Consider the following 18056-nt stretch of genomic DNA (forward strand, 5'->3'; position numbering starts at 1 on the left):
GTTTTTGACCGTGGGAAATATTTGCATGATAAATTCTGTCCGCTGGCCTATGCATTTACCAAAATAGACGCACATTTCACTAAATATACTATAACACCTTTATTCCACACGGTGGCGACATTGCCACATTTATGTGACGTGTGGAATCACCTCCGGGAATGAGGAGTGGTATCACTAGTGGCAGTGTTCTGGGCAACAACTGAGTCATTGAGATGAGGGATAATCATAATGAACTATTATTAGTGTATGAATAATGAAGTGAATGAAAAAATACTGACTAAGAGACAAGAAGGCCGGTTATTGTGGGCAACACGTTTAATTTGACCATTGTCAAAAACAAAACAGCTAACACCTACTATTGAAAAAAAGTGATGTTTCTGTTAGAAAATTTAGCCCTTGATGTTGGAACATGACACACTCACACAAACAGTCTAATTTAAATGGATGGCCATTCATGTTACTTGAGAAATTACCATTACTCTCAGATGCTACATAATCTTTCTCTTTAAGAAATCTGTCTAATTATCATTTCAGTAAAATGGAGCCTGTGCGCGCGCACACACACACACACACACACACACACACCTCTCACCTTGCTTTTGATAGTCTCCAATATTAACCATATACAGTACACACAGGTAAATAAATTACAGCTACACAGTCACACCAGTGCAATTAACCCCTGACCTGCTGGCTTGGCAGCAACAACATGCAAATCAATGATGCACGTACATACGTACAATACAGGTACTCATTTTCAGTGCAAACATTGTCACAGGGTGTCTGCAATCACATGTTTACCACATTCTCAAACAATGTAAATATCTTGCACAATTCAAACACTGCTTTGATATTTCCAGAAAGTCTTTTGTTTGTTTGGTAGGATGTGAATATATTGGAATGCTCTGGGGGTGTATGCTCTCTTGTGTGTGGGGGTCTGGGTATATCCTAGAGCAGGGAGGTTTAATACATTCATTGTGAGGCATTCTAGACTTGTAGAGGGTGTCTGTGGTTGGATACAACTTGTCGTGCTGGTCAAGGTGCTCTGCAGCTTTATTGCCCATAATATAGTCTCTACTTCTTTCTATTCTCCTTCCATTGGCCTTCTGTTTCACTAACCCTGCCCATTAACCTGGGCTTAACCTTACAAGCATTTTAAAACCACACCCCCTGCCTACTATCCCTGCATCACATTCAATATCTGTGCCAGACATCCCCTCTAGCTTCCTGCAGGCACCAGAGCACCATTGATATAATGTATTCATCAGAAGCACACAGACTGAGGAAGACGGGTGGAAGGGAGGATTAAAGTCCTTCATCATGATAGCGACAGCAGTGTTTTTCTGATGCGAGATAACCTCACATCCCCCCCTAAACAATAGACTTTAAATGAGAAGAGGGAGTGACAGCACTATAATTTTGTACCAGCACCTCCAATCAGTGAATGTTTGTTTACCTGGAGTACAAGGACAATTCCTGAACATGAAATGAATTGGTTTACTGTTTAGGGGGCATTTTGGAGAGCTGTGGTTTCTGGTGCTGCTACCCCTAAAAGAGGAAGTGGATGTACTAAACCAAGAGTAAGCCATCCATCTTGTTGACTCACCCACATTTACCACACAACCCCTGTAACCTAGCCTTTCCTATGGTGCATCGATCTTAGAATAATGCAATTTCAAGTATGACAGCCAGTGCATTTATCTACCTCACATGACACTGCCTCAAGTTTTAAAAAAGGAAAACATTTAAAGAAGTTGCATTCTTTCCACTCACATGTATGAGACTAAGCTAATATGGAGAGAATACCTAGTCGTGTCAGTAATGATACTTATTCCCACTAGATGCACACAGTCCACAAGCTCTCAACCCAGCAGACAACCATCAGCATGTATGAGCTGTTGCCTTGCAATCTGGGGAGCTCAGAGCCACAGCTGGTGGTGTGGTGCTAATTGTTTGGGTGACCTGTGACCAGAGCTGTCGATGTAGATGTTCTACTCCTCAAAATCCATTGACAAAACCTCTTTCTTCATCCTCCTCCTCTTCCTCCTTCCTCTCAATGGGAACATTGTGACAGAACTGGGGTGTTGTGATAGGTGATAAAGATGCACGTCTAGTACAGGGACAAATGTCAGTCCTAGTAGCTACAGGATCCGAGTCAGATAAACCTCATATGAAAATGAGCTCAGTAAAGCAGGAGGCCTCGGGGTGTTTTCCAGCCATTCAGATCGAAGTCTTCTCTGTATAACCATTCCCCCTGAGGTGTGACTGAGGTTCCTACGGCTCTGACATAGGAGGGAAGGAAGTGCTCCGGGGTGAAGTTTCCCCTAGTTATAGATCTAGGATCAGCTTCCCCTCCCTCAATCCTAACCTTTATCATTAGTGGGAAAACTGCAAAACTGGGGCAACTTCACCCTACACCGGAGGGAGTCCACTGGGTCACATGACAGTACAGCGGTTCCTCTGCAGCGCCCCTTGTAGGCGGATCCCAGGGGTGTGGTTCTGTTTCATGCCACGCCCTACAGCGATGCCCAGCAGCTCTTTGAAGAGAAGGACCACATGCCAGTTGAACTTGGCAGAGCACTCCACATAGCCACACTTCCAGGTCTTCTTGACCAGCACAGAGACGGCCCTGCGAGGCATGAAGCGCTGGCGCTGCAGGTCTCTTTTACTGCCCACCACAAGGATGGGAACCTCACTGCTGCTACCCTCCCTACAGGGACAGGGAGAGGGATGGAGAGGGAAGACAGAAAGAAGAGGGGGGAAGGAACAGAGAGATAGAGCACAGGGATAAAGGTGAAAAATAATTGCAATGTGGTTAGCTAACAAACATGTGATCCAACAGCTACAAAGAAATCCCAGTCACATAATCCCTATTCTCCACACATCCTGTGTATAAATACAGATTTAAAGGTGACTGCATTGATGAAGAGTCTCCTGGTCTGTGAGTAAGTGATCCTTCTCCCCCTCCCCCTCTTCTTCCAGAGAGGTCAATGGGTGTTTGTGTGTGAGGATTCTGCAGTATGAGTGTTTCTGTACATGTCGGGGCTTGTGTAGTGTCTACCCACAGCTACGGCGTGTGTGTGTGTGTGTGTGTGTGTGTGTGTGTGTGTGTGTGTGTGTGTGTGTGTGTGTGTGTGTGTGTGTGTGTGTGTGTGTGTGTGTGTGTGTGTGTGTGTGTGTGTGTGTGTGTGTGTGTGTGTGTGTGTGTGTGTGTGTGTGTAAATGCCACTGTAAAACAATGTGATGTGTGTTTTCTGATTCCTCTGACTGTGTTGGAGGTGTGTGGGGGTGGATCAGAGCTTTGGGGCCCTAGGGGCATGTTTCTCACAGCACATTGGATTGTGAAGCTGTATGGCAGGCTGCAAGCTGGGCTAAAGCAGTGATGACTCAAGTGAGGCCAACTGTAACGCTATTGTATACAATAAGCTCAGATTCGCTGCTAGCAGGTTGAGTTGCAAATGCAATGATTCAAGAAAGAACACAGACATACACATACATATAAATACCCCCCTCCTCTAAACACAAACAGATTCATAAAAAGACCATGTTTAAAACAAAATAAGAATACAAAGGGAAATGGACACCAGTGAAACACATTGACCTACAAAAAATGCTCAATTTCACTTCAGGATTGATATATCCAAGATGAACCTGCATCAAATTGAGATGTGATTATATCGTCTGTTGGACATCTTAACACTCCCATATAAACACAGTCCGAACTAGCTACTTGTACTGAGATGTTGAAATTCAACTTTGTAATGAGGCTGTGGGGTGACATAAAACCAACCCCATTAATCCCAACACCAAACAGGCATCTGCTACCCTCTCAAATACCCATCCAGGCCTGAAGGTCTCTGGAGCAGCGGTTTAGAAGAGTATGTGTGTGTGTTTGTATGAGCTGTCAGAATCTTCATTACATCAAAGGAAGGCAGCTATGGGCTTTTGGGCAGAAAGAAAACACAGCCAAAAAACTGACAGCGCAGGGATTCTGGGTGAGGGAGAATGTTTGCGGGTGTGAGAGAGTGTGCAGTATGTGCGTGTTTGTTTTGGAGTGGGTTGAGTAAGCAGCAGAAGAAAGACATGGGCAATTCCTCCCAGGCATCTCCCATCCTTCTAGCCCACACAAATCCCAATAACCTGCACCTGGATGTCCCCTACTCCATTATTCCGATTTATTCACCAGGAAACTCATCCATCCATCTTCCCCATCTCTCTCACCATGTCCCTATGTCAATCAACCAGACAGTCAGTCAGCCAGTCAGTCATCCAGTCAGCCAGTCACCCAGCCAATCAGCAATACAGTCAGACAGCTTGCTAGCCAGTCAGACTATCCAGGACAGATCAGGACAGCCTGGCAGGTCATCCAGTCAGCCAGACAGACAGTCAGACAGACAGTCAGACAGCTTGCTAGCCAGTCAGACTATCCAGGACAGATCAGGACAGCCTGGCAGGTCATCCAGTCAGACTATCCAGGACAGATCAGGACACCCTGGCAGGTCATCCAGTCAGACTATCCAGGACAGATCAGGACACCCTGGCAGGTCATCCAGTCAGACTATCCAGGACAGATCAGGACACCCTGGCAGGTCATCCAGTCAGACTATCCAGGACAGATCAGGACACCCTGGCAGGTCATCCAGTCAGACTATCCAGGACAGATCAGGACACCCTGGCAGGTCATCCAGTCAGACTATCCAGAATCAGATCAGGACACCCTGGCAGGTCATCCAGTCAGACTATCCAGGACAGATCAGGACAGCCTGGCAGGTCATCCAGTCAGACTATCCAGGACAGATCAGGACACCCTGGCAGGTCATCCAGTCAGACTATCCAGGACAGATCAGGACAGCCTGGCAGGTCATCCAGTCAGACTATCCAGGACAGATCAGGACACCCTGGCAGGTCATCCAGTCAGACTATCCAGGACAGATCAGGACAGCCTGGCAGGTCATCCAGTCAGACTATCCAGGACAGATCAGGACAGCCTGGCAGGTCATCCAGTCAGCCAGACAGACAGTCAGGCAGACAGACAGTCAGACAGACAGACAGTCAGACAGCTTGCTAGCCAGTCAGACTATCCAGGACAGATCAGGACAGCCTGGCAGGTCATCCAGTCAGACTATCCAGGACAGATCAGGACAGCCTGGCAGGTCATCCAGTCAGCCAGACAGACAGTCAGGCAGACAGACAGTCAGACAGACAGACAGACAGACAGACAGACAGACAGACAGACAGACAGACAGACAGACAGACAGTCAGGCAGACAGACAGTCAGACAGACAGTCAGACAGCTTGCTAGCCAGTCAGACTATCCAGGACAGATCAGGACAGCCTGGCAGGTCATCCAGTCAGCCAGACAGACAGTCAGGCAGACAGACAGTCAGACAGACAGACAGACAGACAGACAGTCAGACAGACAGACAGACAGACAGACAGACAGACAGACAGACAGACAGACAGTCAGACAGCTTGCTAGCCAGTCAGACTATCCAGGACAGATCAGGACAGCCTGGCAGGTCATCCAGTCAGCCAGACAGACAGTCAGACAGACAGTCAGACAGCTTGCTAGCCAGTCAGACTATCCAGGACAGATCAGGACAGCCTGGCAGGTCATCCAGTCAGACTATCCAGGACAGATCAGGACAGCCTGGCAGGTCATCTAGCTTTTCACACCTGCAGCTCAAGAGGGGAAAGACTAGTACATGTGAAAGGGATGGTGCAGTGCAGTTTAAAGGCAGGTCACGTCACAGAGCTGCAAAGATGTGAACCTCTTTAGAGCTCAACAAATGAGGGCCATTCATTCCCCTATCAATATGCAAATGAATGCAGGTGCAGAGACCTGCAGTCGGAATGACAGATGTCTTTTGTCCTTTTTCTCTTTTACATACAGTACATGACTGCTGGTCTTCTGTGGCCATTTCTGGGTCTCTCCACAGGTGTTTTACCTAACTGGTCCATATTTGTCACTGTGTTGTGGTTTTCCCTTACCTGTGCTCCATGATCTGCTGGCGGATCATCTTGACGTACTCAAAGCTCTCCACACAGCAGATGTCATAGACCAGGATGTACGCGTTGGCATTACGCACCCCTCTGCAGCGTAGGTCCAGCCACTCCTGACAGAGAGAGAGAGAGACAGACATCACTCACCCACTACAGACGCACAAAGATCCAAAAATAGGGAGGATATCGAAGACATATTGTTTCACTTGTCACTGACTTGACAAGTGAAACAGAATTTTAAATGATTTATATTTCAAGACCCAATATAACATTTTCAAATGGCATGTATACTGCTCCTATATCTCCCATAAAACTTGGCTTGTGAGGACAGGAGTTCTTTTAGCAGGTTTCTGAAACAGAGGTAGCCACAGATCACATCCAATTATTCAAAACCTGTCAGGAAGTTTTGTCCTCTTCATTTCGGGTTGAAATTGAAATAGCGTAGAGTCAAATAGATTTTTAAGACAACTTTGAGTCGGTCAGATTGATAGCCCAGGTGTAATTTGAATTTGAATGGAACCTTTATTTAACTAGGAAAGTCAGTTAAGAAGGAATTCGTTGTCTGACTCTACCTGGCGTGTGCATAATGCAGGTCCAGTCCAGTTCTCTGGGCTACACATGGCTGAGGTCAGAAACAGAGAAACAGAGCACTGGCAGAGGGCCAGTCTCCTGTCAAGCGTAACACTTGGAACACATCAGTCCCACAGCGCTACACTGTTCAGCCCTGCTGTACGCAATGACGGGAGGGCAAACAGCTGACAGATGAATGGTAATGATTTGCTAACAATAATTAAAACACACAGCACAATGGGAGTGATTTGCTACAGCCATTAGGGTAATTGCTTCAGCCATGACACAGTGACCCAATCTCCTCCCTCCCGCTCTCTGATTTTCTCTCACACACACTTTCCCTCGCTCACTCTCTCTCTCTCTCTCTCTCTCGCTCTCTCTCTCTCTCACTCTCTCTCTCTCACACTCTATGTCGTCAGCTCTACCTACGTGAGCTGAATCTATAAGGAGTTCTGTTAGCTGGGGGAGGGAGAGAAAAAGCGAAGAGGGTTATGAGGGAGGGAGGGAGGGAGGGAGGGAGGGAGGGAGGGAGGGGGGGAGGGAGGGAGGGAGGGAGGGAGGGGGAGGGAGGGAGGGAGGGAGGGAGGGAGGGAGGGAGGGAGGGAGGGAGGGAGGGAGGGAGAAAGAAGCAGAGAGATTAAAGAGCAGCAGGTGGATGGACAGGAAGGAAGTGGGAGGGAAGGGTAGAGCGATGGAAGGACTAACAGGGTGTGAACATAAGCCCTGGCCTGAGCCCCACCAGGCTGACAGGCAGTGGGTGGAGGAGTGGGTGAGGTGGCATTCTCCTTCACTCACCTCCAACACCAGCATTCTGAACAGAGTGAGAAATCAATATGGCAAGAAGAGCTGAATGTCATTGCAGTAATGAGAATCAACAGGACAACACTGGAGGAGAAATCTAAATGTATTTATTCTGTAGATAAGTCTAAACAGGGAGCTTGTCAATAAGTCATTTTGGTGGGGAATCAGATGTAAACTGAAGAGACGAGAGCGAGAGTGTGTGTGTGTGTGTACGTTTTAATTATTGTTAGCAAATCATTACCATTCATCTGTCAGCTGTTTGCCCTCCCGTCATTGCGTACAGCAGGGCTGAACAGTGTAGCGCTGTGGGACTGATGTGTTCCAAGTGTTACGCTTGACAGGAGACTGGCCCTCTGCCAGTGCTCTGTTTCTCTGTTTCTGACCTCAGCCATGTGTAGCCCAGAGAACTGGACTGGACCTGCATTATGCACTAAACGCGAGTCAGACAACATGTTTTATGGCTTCAGTCTGGTTTACCGTAGGCTATCTGACTGACTCAAAGTTGTCTTAAAGGCCAACACTACAGTTCAAAAGTTTGGGATCACTTAGAAATGTCCTTGTTTTCCATGAAAACATACATGAAATGAGTTGCAAAATGAATTGGAAATATAGTTAAGACGTTGAAAAGGTTATAAATAATGATGTTTGATTCAAAGAATAATTGTGTCCTTCAAACTTTGCTTTCTTCAAAGAATCCTCCATTTGTAGCAATTACAGCGTTGCAGACCTTTGTCATTCTAGCTGTCAATTTGTTGAGATAATCTGAAGAGATTTCACCCCATGCATCCTGAAGCACCTCCCACAAGTTGGATTGGCTTGATGGGCACTTCTTACATACCATACGGTCAAGCTGCTCCCACAACAGCTCAATAAGCAATAAGGTTGAGATCCATTGAGAGTGCTGGCCACTCCTCTGTCCAGTGTCTGGGTTCTTTTGCCCATGTTAATCTTTCATTTTTATTGGCCAGTCTGAGATATGGCTTTTTCTTTGCAACTCTGCCTAGAAGGCCAGCATCCCGGAATTGCCTCTTCACTGTTGACGTTGAGACTGATGTTTTGCGAATACTATTTAATGAAGCTGCCAGTTGAGGACATGTGAGGCGTCTGTTTCTCAAACTAGATACTCTAATGTACTTGTTCTCTTGCTCAGTTGTGCACCGGGGCCTCCCACCCCTCTTCTATTCTGGTTAGGGCCAGTTTGCTCTGTTCTGTAAAGGGAGTTGTACACAGCGTTGTATGAGATCTTCAGTTTCTTGGCCATTTCTCGCATGGAACAGCCTTGATTTGTCAGAACAAGAATAGACTGATGAGTGTCAGAAGAAAGTTCTTTGTTTCTGGCCATTTTGAGTCTGTAATCGAACCCACAAATGCTGATGCCCCAGATACTCAGTCTAAAGGCCAGTTTTATTGCTTCTTTAACCTAATTGCAAAAGGGTTTTCTAATCATCAATTCGCCTTTTAAAATTATAAACTTGGATTAGCTAACACAACGTGCCATTGGAACACAGGAGTGATGGTTGCTGATAATGGGCCTCTGTACGCCTATGTAGATATTCCATAAAAAATAATCTGTTTCCAGCAACAAAAGTAATTTACAACATTAACAATGTCTACACTGTATTTCTGATCAATTTGATGTTATTTTAATGGACAAAAAAATTGCTTTTCTTTCAAAAACGAGGACATTTCTAAGTGACCCCAAACCTTTGAACGGTAGTGTATTTCACTCTCTCTCTCTATGTCACCAGCTCTACCTGCTTGAGTTTAATCTAAAAGTGGTTCTGTTAGCTGGGGGAGGGAGAAGGAGAGATGGAGAAAGAGGGGGAGGGAGAGAGAAAGTCAAGAGAGTGATTGGGAAGGGATGGATGGAAGGAGAAAACCGAGATAGAGAAGCGGAGAGATTAAAGAGCAGCAGGTGGATGGACAGGAAGGAAGTGGGAGGGAAGGGTAGAGCGATGGAAGGACCAACAGGGTGTGAACATAAGCCCTGGCCTGAGCCCCACCAGGCTGACAGGCAGTGGGTGGAGGAGTGGGTGAGGTGGCATTCTCCTTCACTCACCTCCAACACCAGCATTCTGAACAGAGTGAGAAATCAATATGGCAAGAAGTAGCGGAATGTCATTGCAGTAATGAGAATCAACAGGACAACACTGGAGGAGAAATCTAAATGTATTTATTCTGTAGATAAGTCTAAACAGGGAGTTTGTTAATAAGTCATTTTGGTGGGGAATTGGATGCTGTAATGGGGCAGAATCTGAGAGCAGATAGGGATCAATGTTAGCTGTAATGATGACAATGGTAACATACCCATGTCAACAAGGAATAATAGCCTTTATTTAATTTGGAGGGATTTTCGGCATCACTGCGTTTGTGTGTGTGAGAGAGAGAGAGGGAGGGAGAGTCTCACACATACAGTAGGTCTGAAACATAATGAGGGCGATCAGCCATGGAGGCAAGCAATGTGGCACCGAGATCATTACACACAAAGGTGGGAGAGAGAGAGAGAATGAGGAGGAAGAAGGGAGGACAACAAAATACATAATGGTTGACAGTGAAAATAATGTACGTTGGGAGATTCAGTTCTATACTGAGGTAGTGACCATAGAAGACAGATCATCAGCATTCCTCTACCATCTCTCCTCTTTCTGCCTCAGTTTTTTCTGCCCCCCCCCCATTTTCTATCCATCAATTCCTATTTCCAGATTATTAACTCTCTTTGCTGCTTAAGCAGTACACATGATCACATCCCTCACTATCTACAGTAGGTGTGTTAAATGCACCCCCATCTCTCTGTGGGCTAAAAATAGAGGTTGCATCCTCGGCTCATATCTCTTTGTCATCCAAGTACTATTTTGTATGTGGAGGTGGAGCTCTGTACACAGAAACGATGGGAACACTGCGGCTTGTAAACTCACTATTCCACCTTCTCACACCTGTAGGACAGAGAAGAGAACAACAGAGAAAGAGAGAAACGAGGATGTGGAAAGGAGATGTATAAAGTAACCACACATGGAAATTGTGCATGCGAGTGTGCGTGTATGTGTGTGCGTGCACAGGTGTGTGTGTTTATGTTCTCGAGTTGGCTCTTTGAAAACTATTAAAACTCGCAGCTTAGCCTGCTCCCTTCAAGTGCCAAACAGAGCAGGTTTCCCTGACAACCCAGGTCCTTGGTCACTTTTGTACCAGGATGTGAGGGAGCTGGCATCCCATTGGTCCCAAAGACAGTAATGGTGTCCAATCACAGCTCATCCAGAGAGAAGAGAGCATGGTCATGAAGGGTTATACCTGAAGACATACCTCAGACACTATTCTGTCCCTTTGGGATTGAGCTTCTCAGGACTCATTGAGGTACTGTTCACAAGGGAGACAGACCCACATTACATCTGTGAGTGTTTGCGGGGTTTATTCGGGTTTAAGATGGCATTGATCTGTTGTCTCCTCCAGCTGCCGTACTCTGATGATAGCGCCGGCCTTTTAATACACACACATCACCTGCTCTGCTAGTCTGTGTGACAGAGCCGATCTGCAGAGGCTGACAAAGGGCCAAGAGAGCGTATCCAGAAGAAAGACAACATTTCTGATTCATCTGATGTAATGAACAGTAAAATAGATACATTGTACTCAATATACACTCAGTTGCCAGTTTATTAGGTAGACGCATCTAGTACCGGGTCGGATAAGGTAATGTATTTACACTCCTCAATTTGTCCAGTGTTGGTGATCGAGTTCCCACTGGAGCCGCTTCTTCTTGTTTTTAGCTGATAGGAGTTGAACCCGGGGGGTCATCTGCTGCAATAGCCCATCCGTGACCAGGATGGGTTGTGCATTTTGTAGAGGCCGCTCTGCACACCAGTTGTGCTCTGCTGTCATTTGCCATTCCCGGTTGCCATTTGATTAGCTGTTCAGGAGTCTTATGGCTTGGAGGTAGAAGCTGTTAAGATGCCTTTTGGACCTCGACTTGGTGCTCCGATACCCGCTTGCCGCGCAGTAGCAGAGAGAACAGTCTATGGGTGGCTGGAGTTGTTTGTTTGTCACACCATTCTCTGTAAACCCTAGACACTGTCGTGCGTGAAAATCCCAGGAGGCTGGATGTTTCTGAGATACTGGAACCGACGCGCCTAGCAAAGATCATACCACACTCAAAGTTGCAAACAGTCATTTAATGCCTCGATGCCTGTCTGCCTGCGTTATATAGCAAACTCACTGTCTGTAGGCGCGGACGGGATGGTGTATCTAATAAAATTAGTATACATTATCATAGTAGGAGAGAGAGAAGCAAATAGAAACAGAGAGAGAGAGAGGCACGAGAGCGAGACGAGAGAGAGACGAGAGAGTGATAGAGCAAGAGAGCATTATGTGTGGAGGTCATGGTGATATGATACAATATCAGAAGATGAATAAATCTGAATGGGATCCACTGTAAGGCTTAAGTCCATCTGTCATCACATCCTATCGATAAACTGTGACAGATGCTCTAGGAATGCAAACAGCAACAAATTAAAACAGACAGCAGCCCCGCCAGAACATCAATGATTGTTACCATCCCCAAAGAGAAATAATGAAGTGTCGTCTGCCCTGCCTGCCTAAAGAGACCTAAACAAGTAAACATCCTGAGTCTAAATGATGGACCAGAGCCAAAGTACAAGTACGACGTCCTTTATTGCATGTCCTTACCTAACAGAAACCTGGGCCCCTTCCATAAACATGGAGACATACTGACGCACATCACTTTATTCACCATCTTCCTCCACAGGTACCATGTGGGGGAAGAGGAACCGCATTTGGTGAATCTGGATTTCTATGGTGGCCATTAGACTCTTTGTAACCATTTCTAATAGGCTGCAGCAGCTCCACTCTCATCTCTATTAGTCTCTCTATTCCCTCGAGGCCTTCAGCAGGGCACTGTGCTTTAATCCAATCAACTCCAAATAAAATGAGAGTAAATCTCAATCGGGTCCCTTGGTCTGTTCTTGTTCCAGACAGCCTCCCCTCTGCAGACCACCATGGGCCTCCTGGCTCATTAAATATGGAAGTAAAAGAGGAGAGCGCTCGCTCGGAGTGGAGAGCGGAAATGCCTCACCACCCCTGTCACAGCCAGTAAAGGAAGACCAGATAGCGTGGTTCAGAGGCTGGGCTACAGAACAAAACACAGAGGACAAGAGTAAGAGATACTAAGGCTTCTGCTCTCAGAGCCATTCCTGAGGAAATGAACCATGACAAATCTGCCTGATAGCAGTGCTCTTGTTGCACTCAACTAATGATTCCCTGGTCCTGTTTGGCTCAGTGGTAGAGCATGATGCTTGCAACGCAAGGGTTGTGGGTTCGATTCCCACGGGTGGACCAGTATGAAAAATATAAAAATGTATGCACTCACTACTGAAAGTTGCTCTGGAACAGAGCATCTGCTAAATTACATAAATGTACCTAAGTAGAGGTGTTGGTTAGATACTGTATGCTGAAGAGGTTGAGGCTGTTATGTACATATTCCTACCATTCAACCAAGGCCAGAAATTCTCCATTTAAGTATTCAACTGTTGAAAGATAACTAATCTATATGCAGACATAATGAATCATGGTGCTGTAACGTGTGAAAGGAAAGTACAATGCTCATGCAGCATTATATATGTAGATATGTAAAGATGTGCAATTTACACTTTTTTATGTGATGAGGCATCTGGGGATGTACTGTACACAGACACAAACACACCTTGCAGACTCTATAATGTGATCCATCCTGTCTTATTCCTGCTGTTTGCACTTACCAGACTGCTCTAATGATGGCTAAGAGGCATTTAGCTGAAGAAAAAGCAAAGAAAATCAGATTGATTGTGTTGAGGTGCTCCGCTCCATAGATTGGAGACAATGAAGCACACTGCAGACCTTTTAACACATACTAAAAGACAGTTGCCATATTCTCCTCTTTTCTTTCTCTCTCCTGTAAATGGCTAGAATCCTGAATTGCTGGGTTGAGGCTGTCTACTCTTCAGTGTGTTGGATCTTCTGTTTACAGGAAGCACAGTGCATGCCCATTTTGAATTCAGAGGGCTTTCTGTTTGGCTGCATGGCCTGATCTCTCCTCCATGGCCTGATCTCTCCTCCATGGCCAGATCTCTCCTCCATGGCCAGATCTCTCCTCCATGGCCTGATCTCTCCTCCATGGCCTGATCTCTCCTCCATGGCCTGATCTCTCCTCCATGGCCTGATCTCTCCTCCATGGCCTGATCTCTCCTCCATGGCCTGATCTCTCCTCCATGGCCTGATCTCAATTTCTCAGTGGCACCACACCTGTCCAAAAAATACAATTGTTGCAATGGAGCCGAAAGGCCGCAACGCGTTCCATCGGCCAATGACAAAAGCCTGGCAACTATCAGTAATATCTGTGTTTCACACCAGTCCCAGTCAGCTCTCCCAGCCAGCTCTCCCAGCCAGCTCCATAGTAACCTTGGAGAACCCCATCTGGAGCCTCAGCAGCCAGGTCCAGGGAGGGAACAACAGACATGCTTCCTGTGGACCGGTGAGGAGGTCAAGATTGGTGTGTGAGGGTGTCATTGGACATTCAGAAACACCCTTAAGCATGAATACAAGCATGTATGCACACACACACACCAAAATATGCATGTGTGTCTGTCACTCACTAAAGGTGAAGACAAGGAGATACAGAGAGAGCAGGAGACTGGTGCAAGTGCTGTCTGAAAGTAGAACAGCTTTGAGAAAATAGATTGAATTGATCAAACCACTGGCTGTCAGTGGAAAAAGATGCAACTACTGGATGGTGTTTCATCTGACATTAGCTGCTCTTGCCAGGGCATGTCTATGGAGATACAGCTTACTGTAGGTCACTAAGAGAATCTCCATTTGTTTTTTTACTCATTTAATGCATTGGTCATTATGTTGGAGCCTGCTGTGTTTTTAGCAGCAGTAAGTTCAACCATTTGCCATCGATTGAGTTTATGATTCAATGTGGAATTGTAGCACTTACTGCCACTCCAAACACTAGAATGTTACTTGATGGGCTGTGAATCTGTGTGCCAGCTCTAACAAAGTCAAAGCACATGTGCTTCCAGTTCCCTCCTCTGATAAGAGCACACATCACTCCCCTCAGCCAGGTAGACAGTCTCCATCACCCCAGCCAGGTTCAGGTGCCCTGAGGCAGGGCAGCTGAGTGTCCTCTGGTAGTGGGTCTAGGAGCAAATAGCCAATAATGACTTACTTATGGAGTCAGAGGCAGAACATATGGATAAATTCAACATGACATAAACATCCCTCCTTTTGCCTGAGGGTGGCAATATAATGCAGTGAGGAGCCCAGAGAGAGAGAGTGTGTGTGTGTTTGCCTGTGTGTGTTTTAAAACACTAAATACATAAAGTAGCCTATAGCCTAGGCTTACCACTGAAGTAATACATCAGGTCTCCATAGAAACTACTGCTCTAAGGGGCATCTGATTAAGAAAAATGCAACGGATGTCTTTTGAAGAAGCGCGCGATGGTAATTTTCCAGGGCTCTAACTATTAGCGAGAGGCCAAATAGGTTCTGATAACCTAAAGGTAAGTTAAAGACAATGAGGCAAACACTTACCACATCTCGAAATTATACCATTAAAGCCTAGGATATATTTTGAGCCCAATAAGAGAATGCTTGTATCTTTCTTATAAGTGAAAAACCAAAATAGAAAGTCACTTTCTATCTTACCTGGCTCGAGCTTGAGGGGAATGACGAAATTGGCGGGACATCCAAAATCTTCAGGTCGTACATGTTACCGTTCAAAATGACAGAGGGTCTGTACACATACCTGGTTCGGGTTGGAGTGTAAACCTCTGAGAAGTCATTATAAATAAATTGACGGATTATGGAAGTTTTCCCGACTCCGGGAGCTCCGATAACAGCGATACTTAGCGTCTCCACCATTCCTGGAACATCAGCACCATGGACAGCGACCAAACCAATTTGCAACTCAACAAAGATTATCCCAGCAGCGGTCTTGTTTCCAGGAAATATTGCTGCTGCTGCTGTTCCGACACAGATCAAAGCCAACAGTTATTTTTACGTTGAACACTTTTTGCTTGCTGCGGCCCAAAAATGTAGATTTTGCTAAACCTTATGATTAGGTAAAGAAAGGTCGAAACAGTCATCTGTCGTCAATGTTTTTAAATTCATTGATGGTTATGTTTGCTGTTATCCAATCTCTCTCACATCGAAACACAAATAACGTCACTTGAGTTTATTTCGTTTAATAGTCCTAAGAAAAATCAAATCACTCCAAGATTCAATAACGGGGAAGGGGTTTTCGCAACGTCTCCGCATTCCATAGGGAGAAACGTATGCTAATCTTCTGGGGAACAACCCCCCGCGCCCTCGTCCCCTAGGAGGGAGCGCAAAGTCCGTCCTCGGAATTTCCACAGGGACATAATCTCACTCACTGTTTGAATTATCTCAACATTAACGAGCCCATTATTGCTGTTCTTACGGATCTTCAGGCTGTACAGTTATTCTATCCGCACCTCTTACTCGTCTCCAGCCGATGCACCAATACGACTGACTCCTTGCGCTCACCAAAGCCTTGGAGAGGCACGCTAACTCAGCAGCCCCGTATCTACAGATAGATTTCCACGTGCTCCAGAATGAGCATATTCTGCTCTTCTCGACGTAAGAAGAGGCCCAGCTGATCATTTAGATGAAACCATCCAAAAACAGAGACAAGCGACCAACTGCTGCATAGGCATCAAATGAATGTATCTCCCCTGGTCACTGGCGTGTCTGTCGGTATGGTGCGCGTTCCTTGTGTGTGTGTGTGTGTGTGTGTGTGTGTGTGTGTGTGTGTGCGTACGTGCGTGATTGGATGTGTATGCTTTTGTCATCTTTTATCGTTTATGTGCGTGTTAATCATGACAGTCGTGCCCAGGTTTTGTGTAATGTGCTACTATTTAGAGGTCAAATACCTGAAATGGAACCACGAATGATGTAACCTATCACACAAAATGCACATTGACGTGTCGACCAAATTAATATTTCAATTTTTCCTCCTGGACACAGAATCCTCAAAGGAGGCTCCCATGGAGACAGAATGCTGCATTTACACTTCCTTAAAGCGCAAGGCTGACGCACAACTGATTGTGTTCCTAAAGCTAAGGGATTGATGAAGGATGGCTCCCTATCAATAGCAATACCTTAAGTGGCAATTAAGGTTTCACATATGATTAATTATACTACACCATTAATATGATGCAAAGCCTGTGTACTTACTTGCTCCTAAAACAATGGTCATACAATGAATGCTTCTCTTGCCATTTTCTATTCAATTGCGACATCTAGACTACCTGTCTCAAGAGCTGTATGTGTACTCATTAGCTATAGTCAAGCAATAATAACATATTTAGCCTACATAAAACCCTGCGTCATCACCATTTGTTTGTCTGTATGATTTCGTCAAAACGAGCGGGGAGAGTGACGACAACCTGCTGCCATTCCGGTGATGGACGCAGTCAGAGTGAGAGACTGACTAAATGGGTGATATGAGCGCAGTGTGCTCTTGTCGCATTGACCAATTTTAACTCACCCTCACCTCACTGTTATAAGCAAACCGTTTCAAAATATATTTTTAGAGGTCGGTTGCAATCCAAACAATATAGTGAGGTTAATGTAAAGCCCCAATTATGTCAAGGTCATGCATCAAATCAGTCAAGGCATGTCAATCAACCTACAGGGATTGGCATGCCAAAACAGTTCCTCACAATTACCACAAGACTATGAATGTGTCCAACAATCTGTGCAATCAATAGAAATTCATGCTACAACACGTCTTTTAAAGTTCATGTGCATCAATGTTTTTATTATTCTGGAACTTTATTGGATTCGCAGACGTCCTACCTGGTGACAGGTGTAACAGAATATTAACTTTCCTCCTTATAAATAACGCAGTTCTCGATATGGTGAGTTGTTAGCACCCCCTGTTGGTTAAGGTTCATCCACCCTTCTGGCCATCAGTGTTCCTCAAGGGTGAGCTGGGCTTTCTTTTGGATCCTGAGCAGAAACAATGATATTTTTGGGGTCACAAGAACACCATCAAAGCATTAGTTACGTCAAAGTAAAAAATAATAGGGACCACTGTTTCAAATGTCCTCATTCATTGACACAGTGGTGTGTGGATGACAGTCATAGAGAAGATTGCTTGTTACTGCCAAAATCATCTAGAGCCTCTATTCAATACTTTGAGCTAAAGCCCAATTGAAATGTATAGTCAATGTTCCCGCGTTAGAGGAGACTGCATTCACGTTAAACCCTGCATATGTCCGCTAGATCGCATAATACCTTTACATTTCTATTACGCAATCTGTAACACTTCAGCGATACAGACTGAATGGAGCCATAGGTCTGGCACCACTCCACTGAGGGCATACCTCATACTGATGATAAAAGAACCACAATATTAGACAACCTGATAACATTGCAGTTTAGGAAACACACAAAGCAGCTATGATGTTAAGGGAGATTTTATTCCATTATTTAAAAAAAAGCATTGAGTGTTTTTTTAGGCACTGATCTGCAACAATGTGTGTTTTATAAACCTTAAAACGCGCACACAGTGAGGATGAAGTCATTATCAGTGATCTAGTCCTCAGTAAGCTACACACGGTGTGGAGAGATAATGAAACAGTGATCAGCGCTGACTCCAGATCAGCTCATAA

The 18056-nt window shown here is 45.4% G+C and overlaps 1 protein-coding gene across 1 annotated transcript; it reads right to left on the bottom strand.

The window, feature by feature from the left end:
* Positions 1 to 389: 389 nt before the first annotated feature.
* LOC124035221 (ras-like protein family member 10B) lies at positions 390 to 16085 on the bottom strand. Its single transcript, XM_046348662.1, has 3 exons — positions 15064 to 16085; positions 5992 to 6116; positions 390 to 2710 (listed from the first exon to the last, which is right to left on the bottom strand). Exons 1-3 carry the CDS (start codon positions 15277 to 15279, stop codon positions 2437 to 2439), a joined length of 615 nt encoding a protein of 204 aa, XP_046204618.1. The 5' UTR covers positions 15280 to 16085; the 3' UTR covers positions 390 to 2436.
* Between the last annotated feature and the right edge of the window lie 1971 nt (positions 16086 to 18056).

This window comes from Oncorhynchus gorbuscha, linkage group LG05 (assembly GCF_021184085.1).
Source record: "Oncorhynchus gorbuscha isolate QuinsamMale2020 ecotype Even-year linkage group LG05, OgorEven_v1.0, whole genome shotgun sequence".
NCBI lineage: Eukaryota > Metazoa > Chordata > Actinopteri > Salmoniformes > Salmonidae > Oncorhynchus > Oncorhynchus gorbuscha.

Bases quoted from the DNA above. Each gene is read 5' to 3' on its own strand.
- LOC124035221 (XM_046348662.1), bottom strand. From the start codon at position 15,279: ATGGTGGAGACGCTAAGTATCGCTGTTATCGGAGCTCCCGGAGTCGGG. The intron at 6,117-15,063 runs GTAAGATAGAAA...TCTCTCTGTCAG, and splicing joins TCCCCTCAAGCTCGAGCCAG to GAGTGGCTGGACCTACGCTG. The intron at 2,711-5,991 runs GTAAGGGAAAAC...CTGTCCCTGTAG, and splicing joins CAGCAGATCATGGAGCACAG to GGAGGGTAGCAGCAGTGAGG.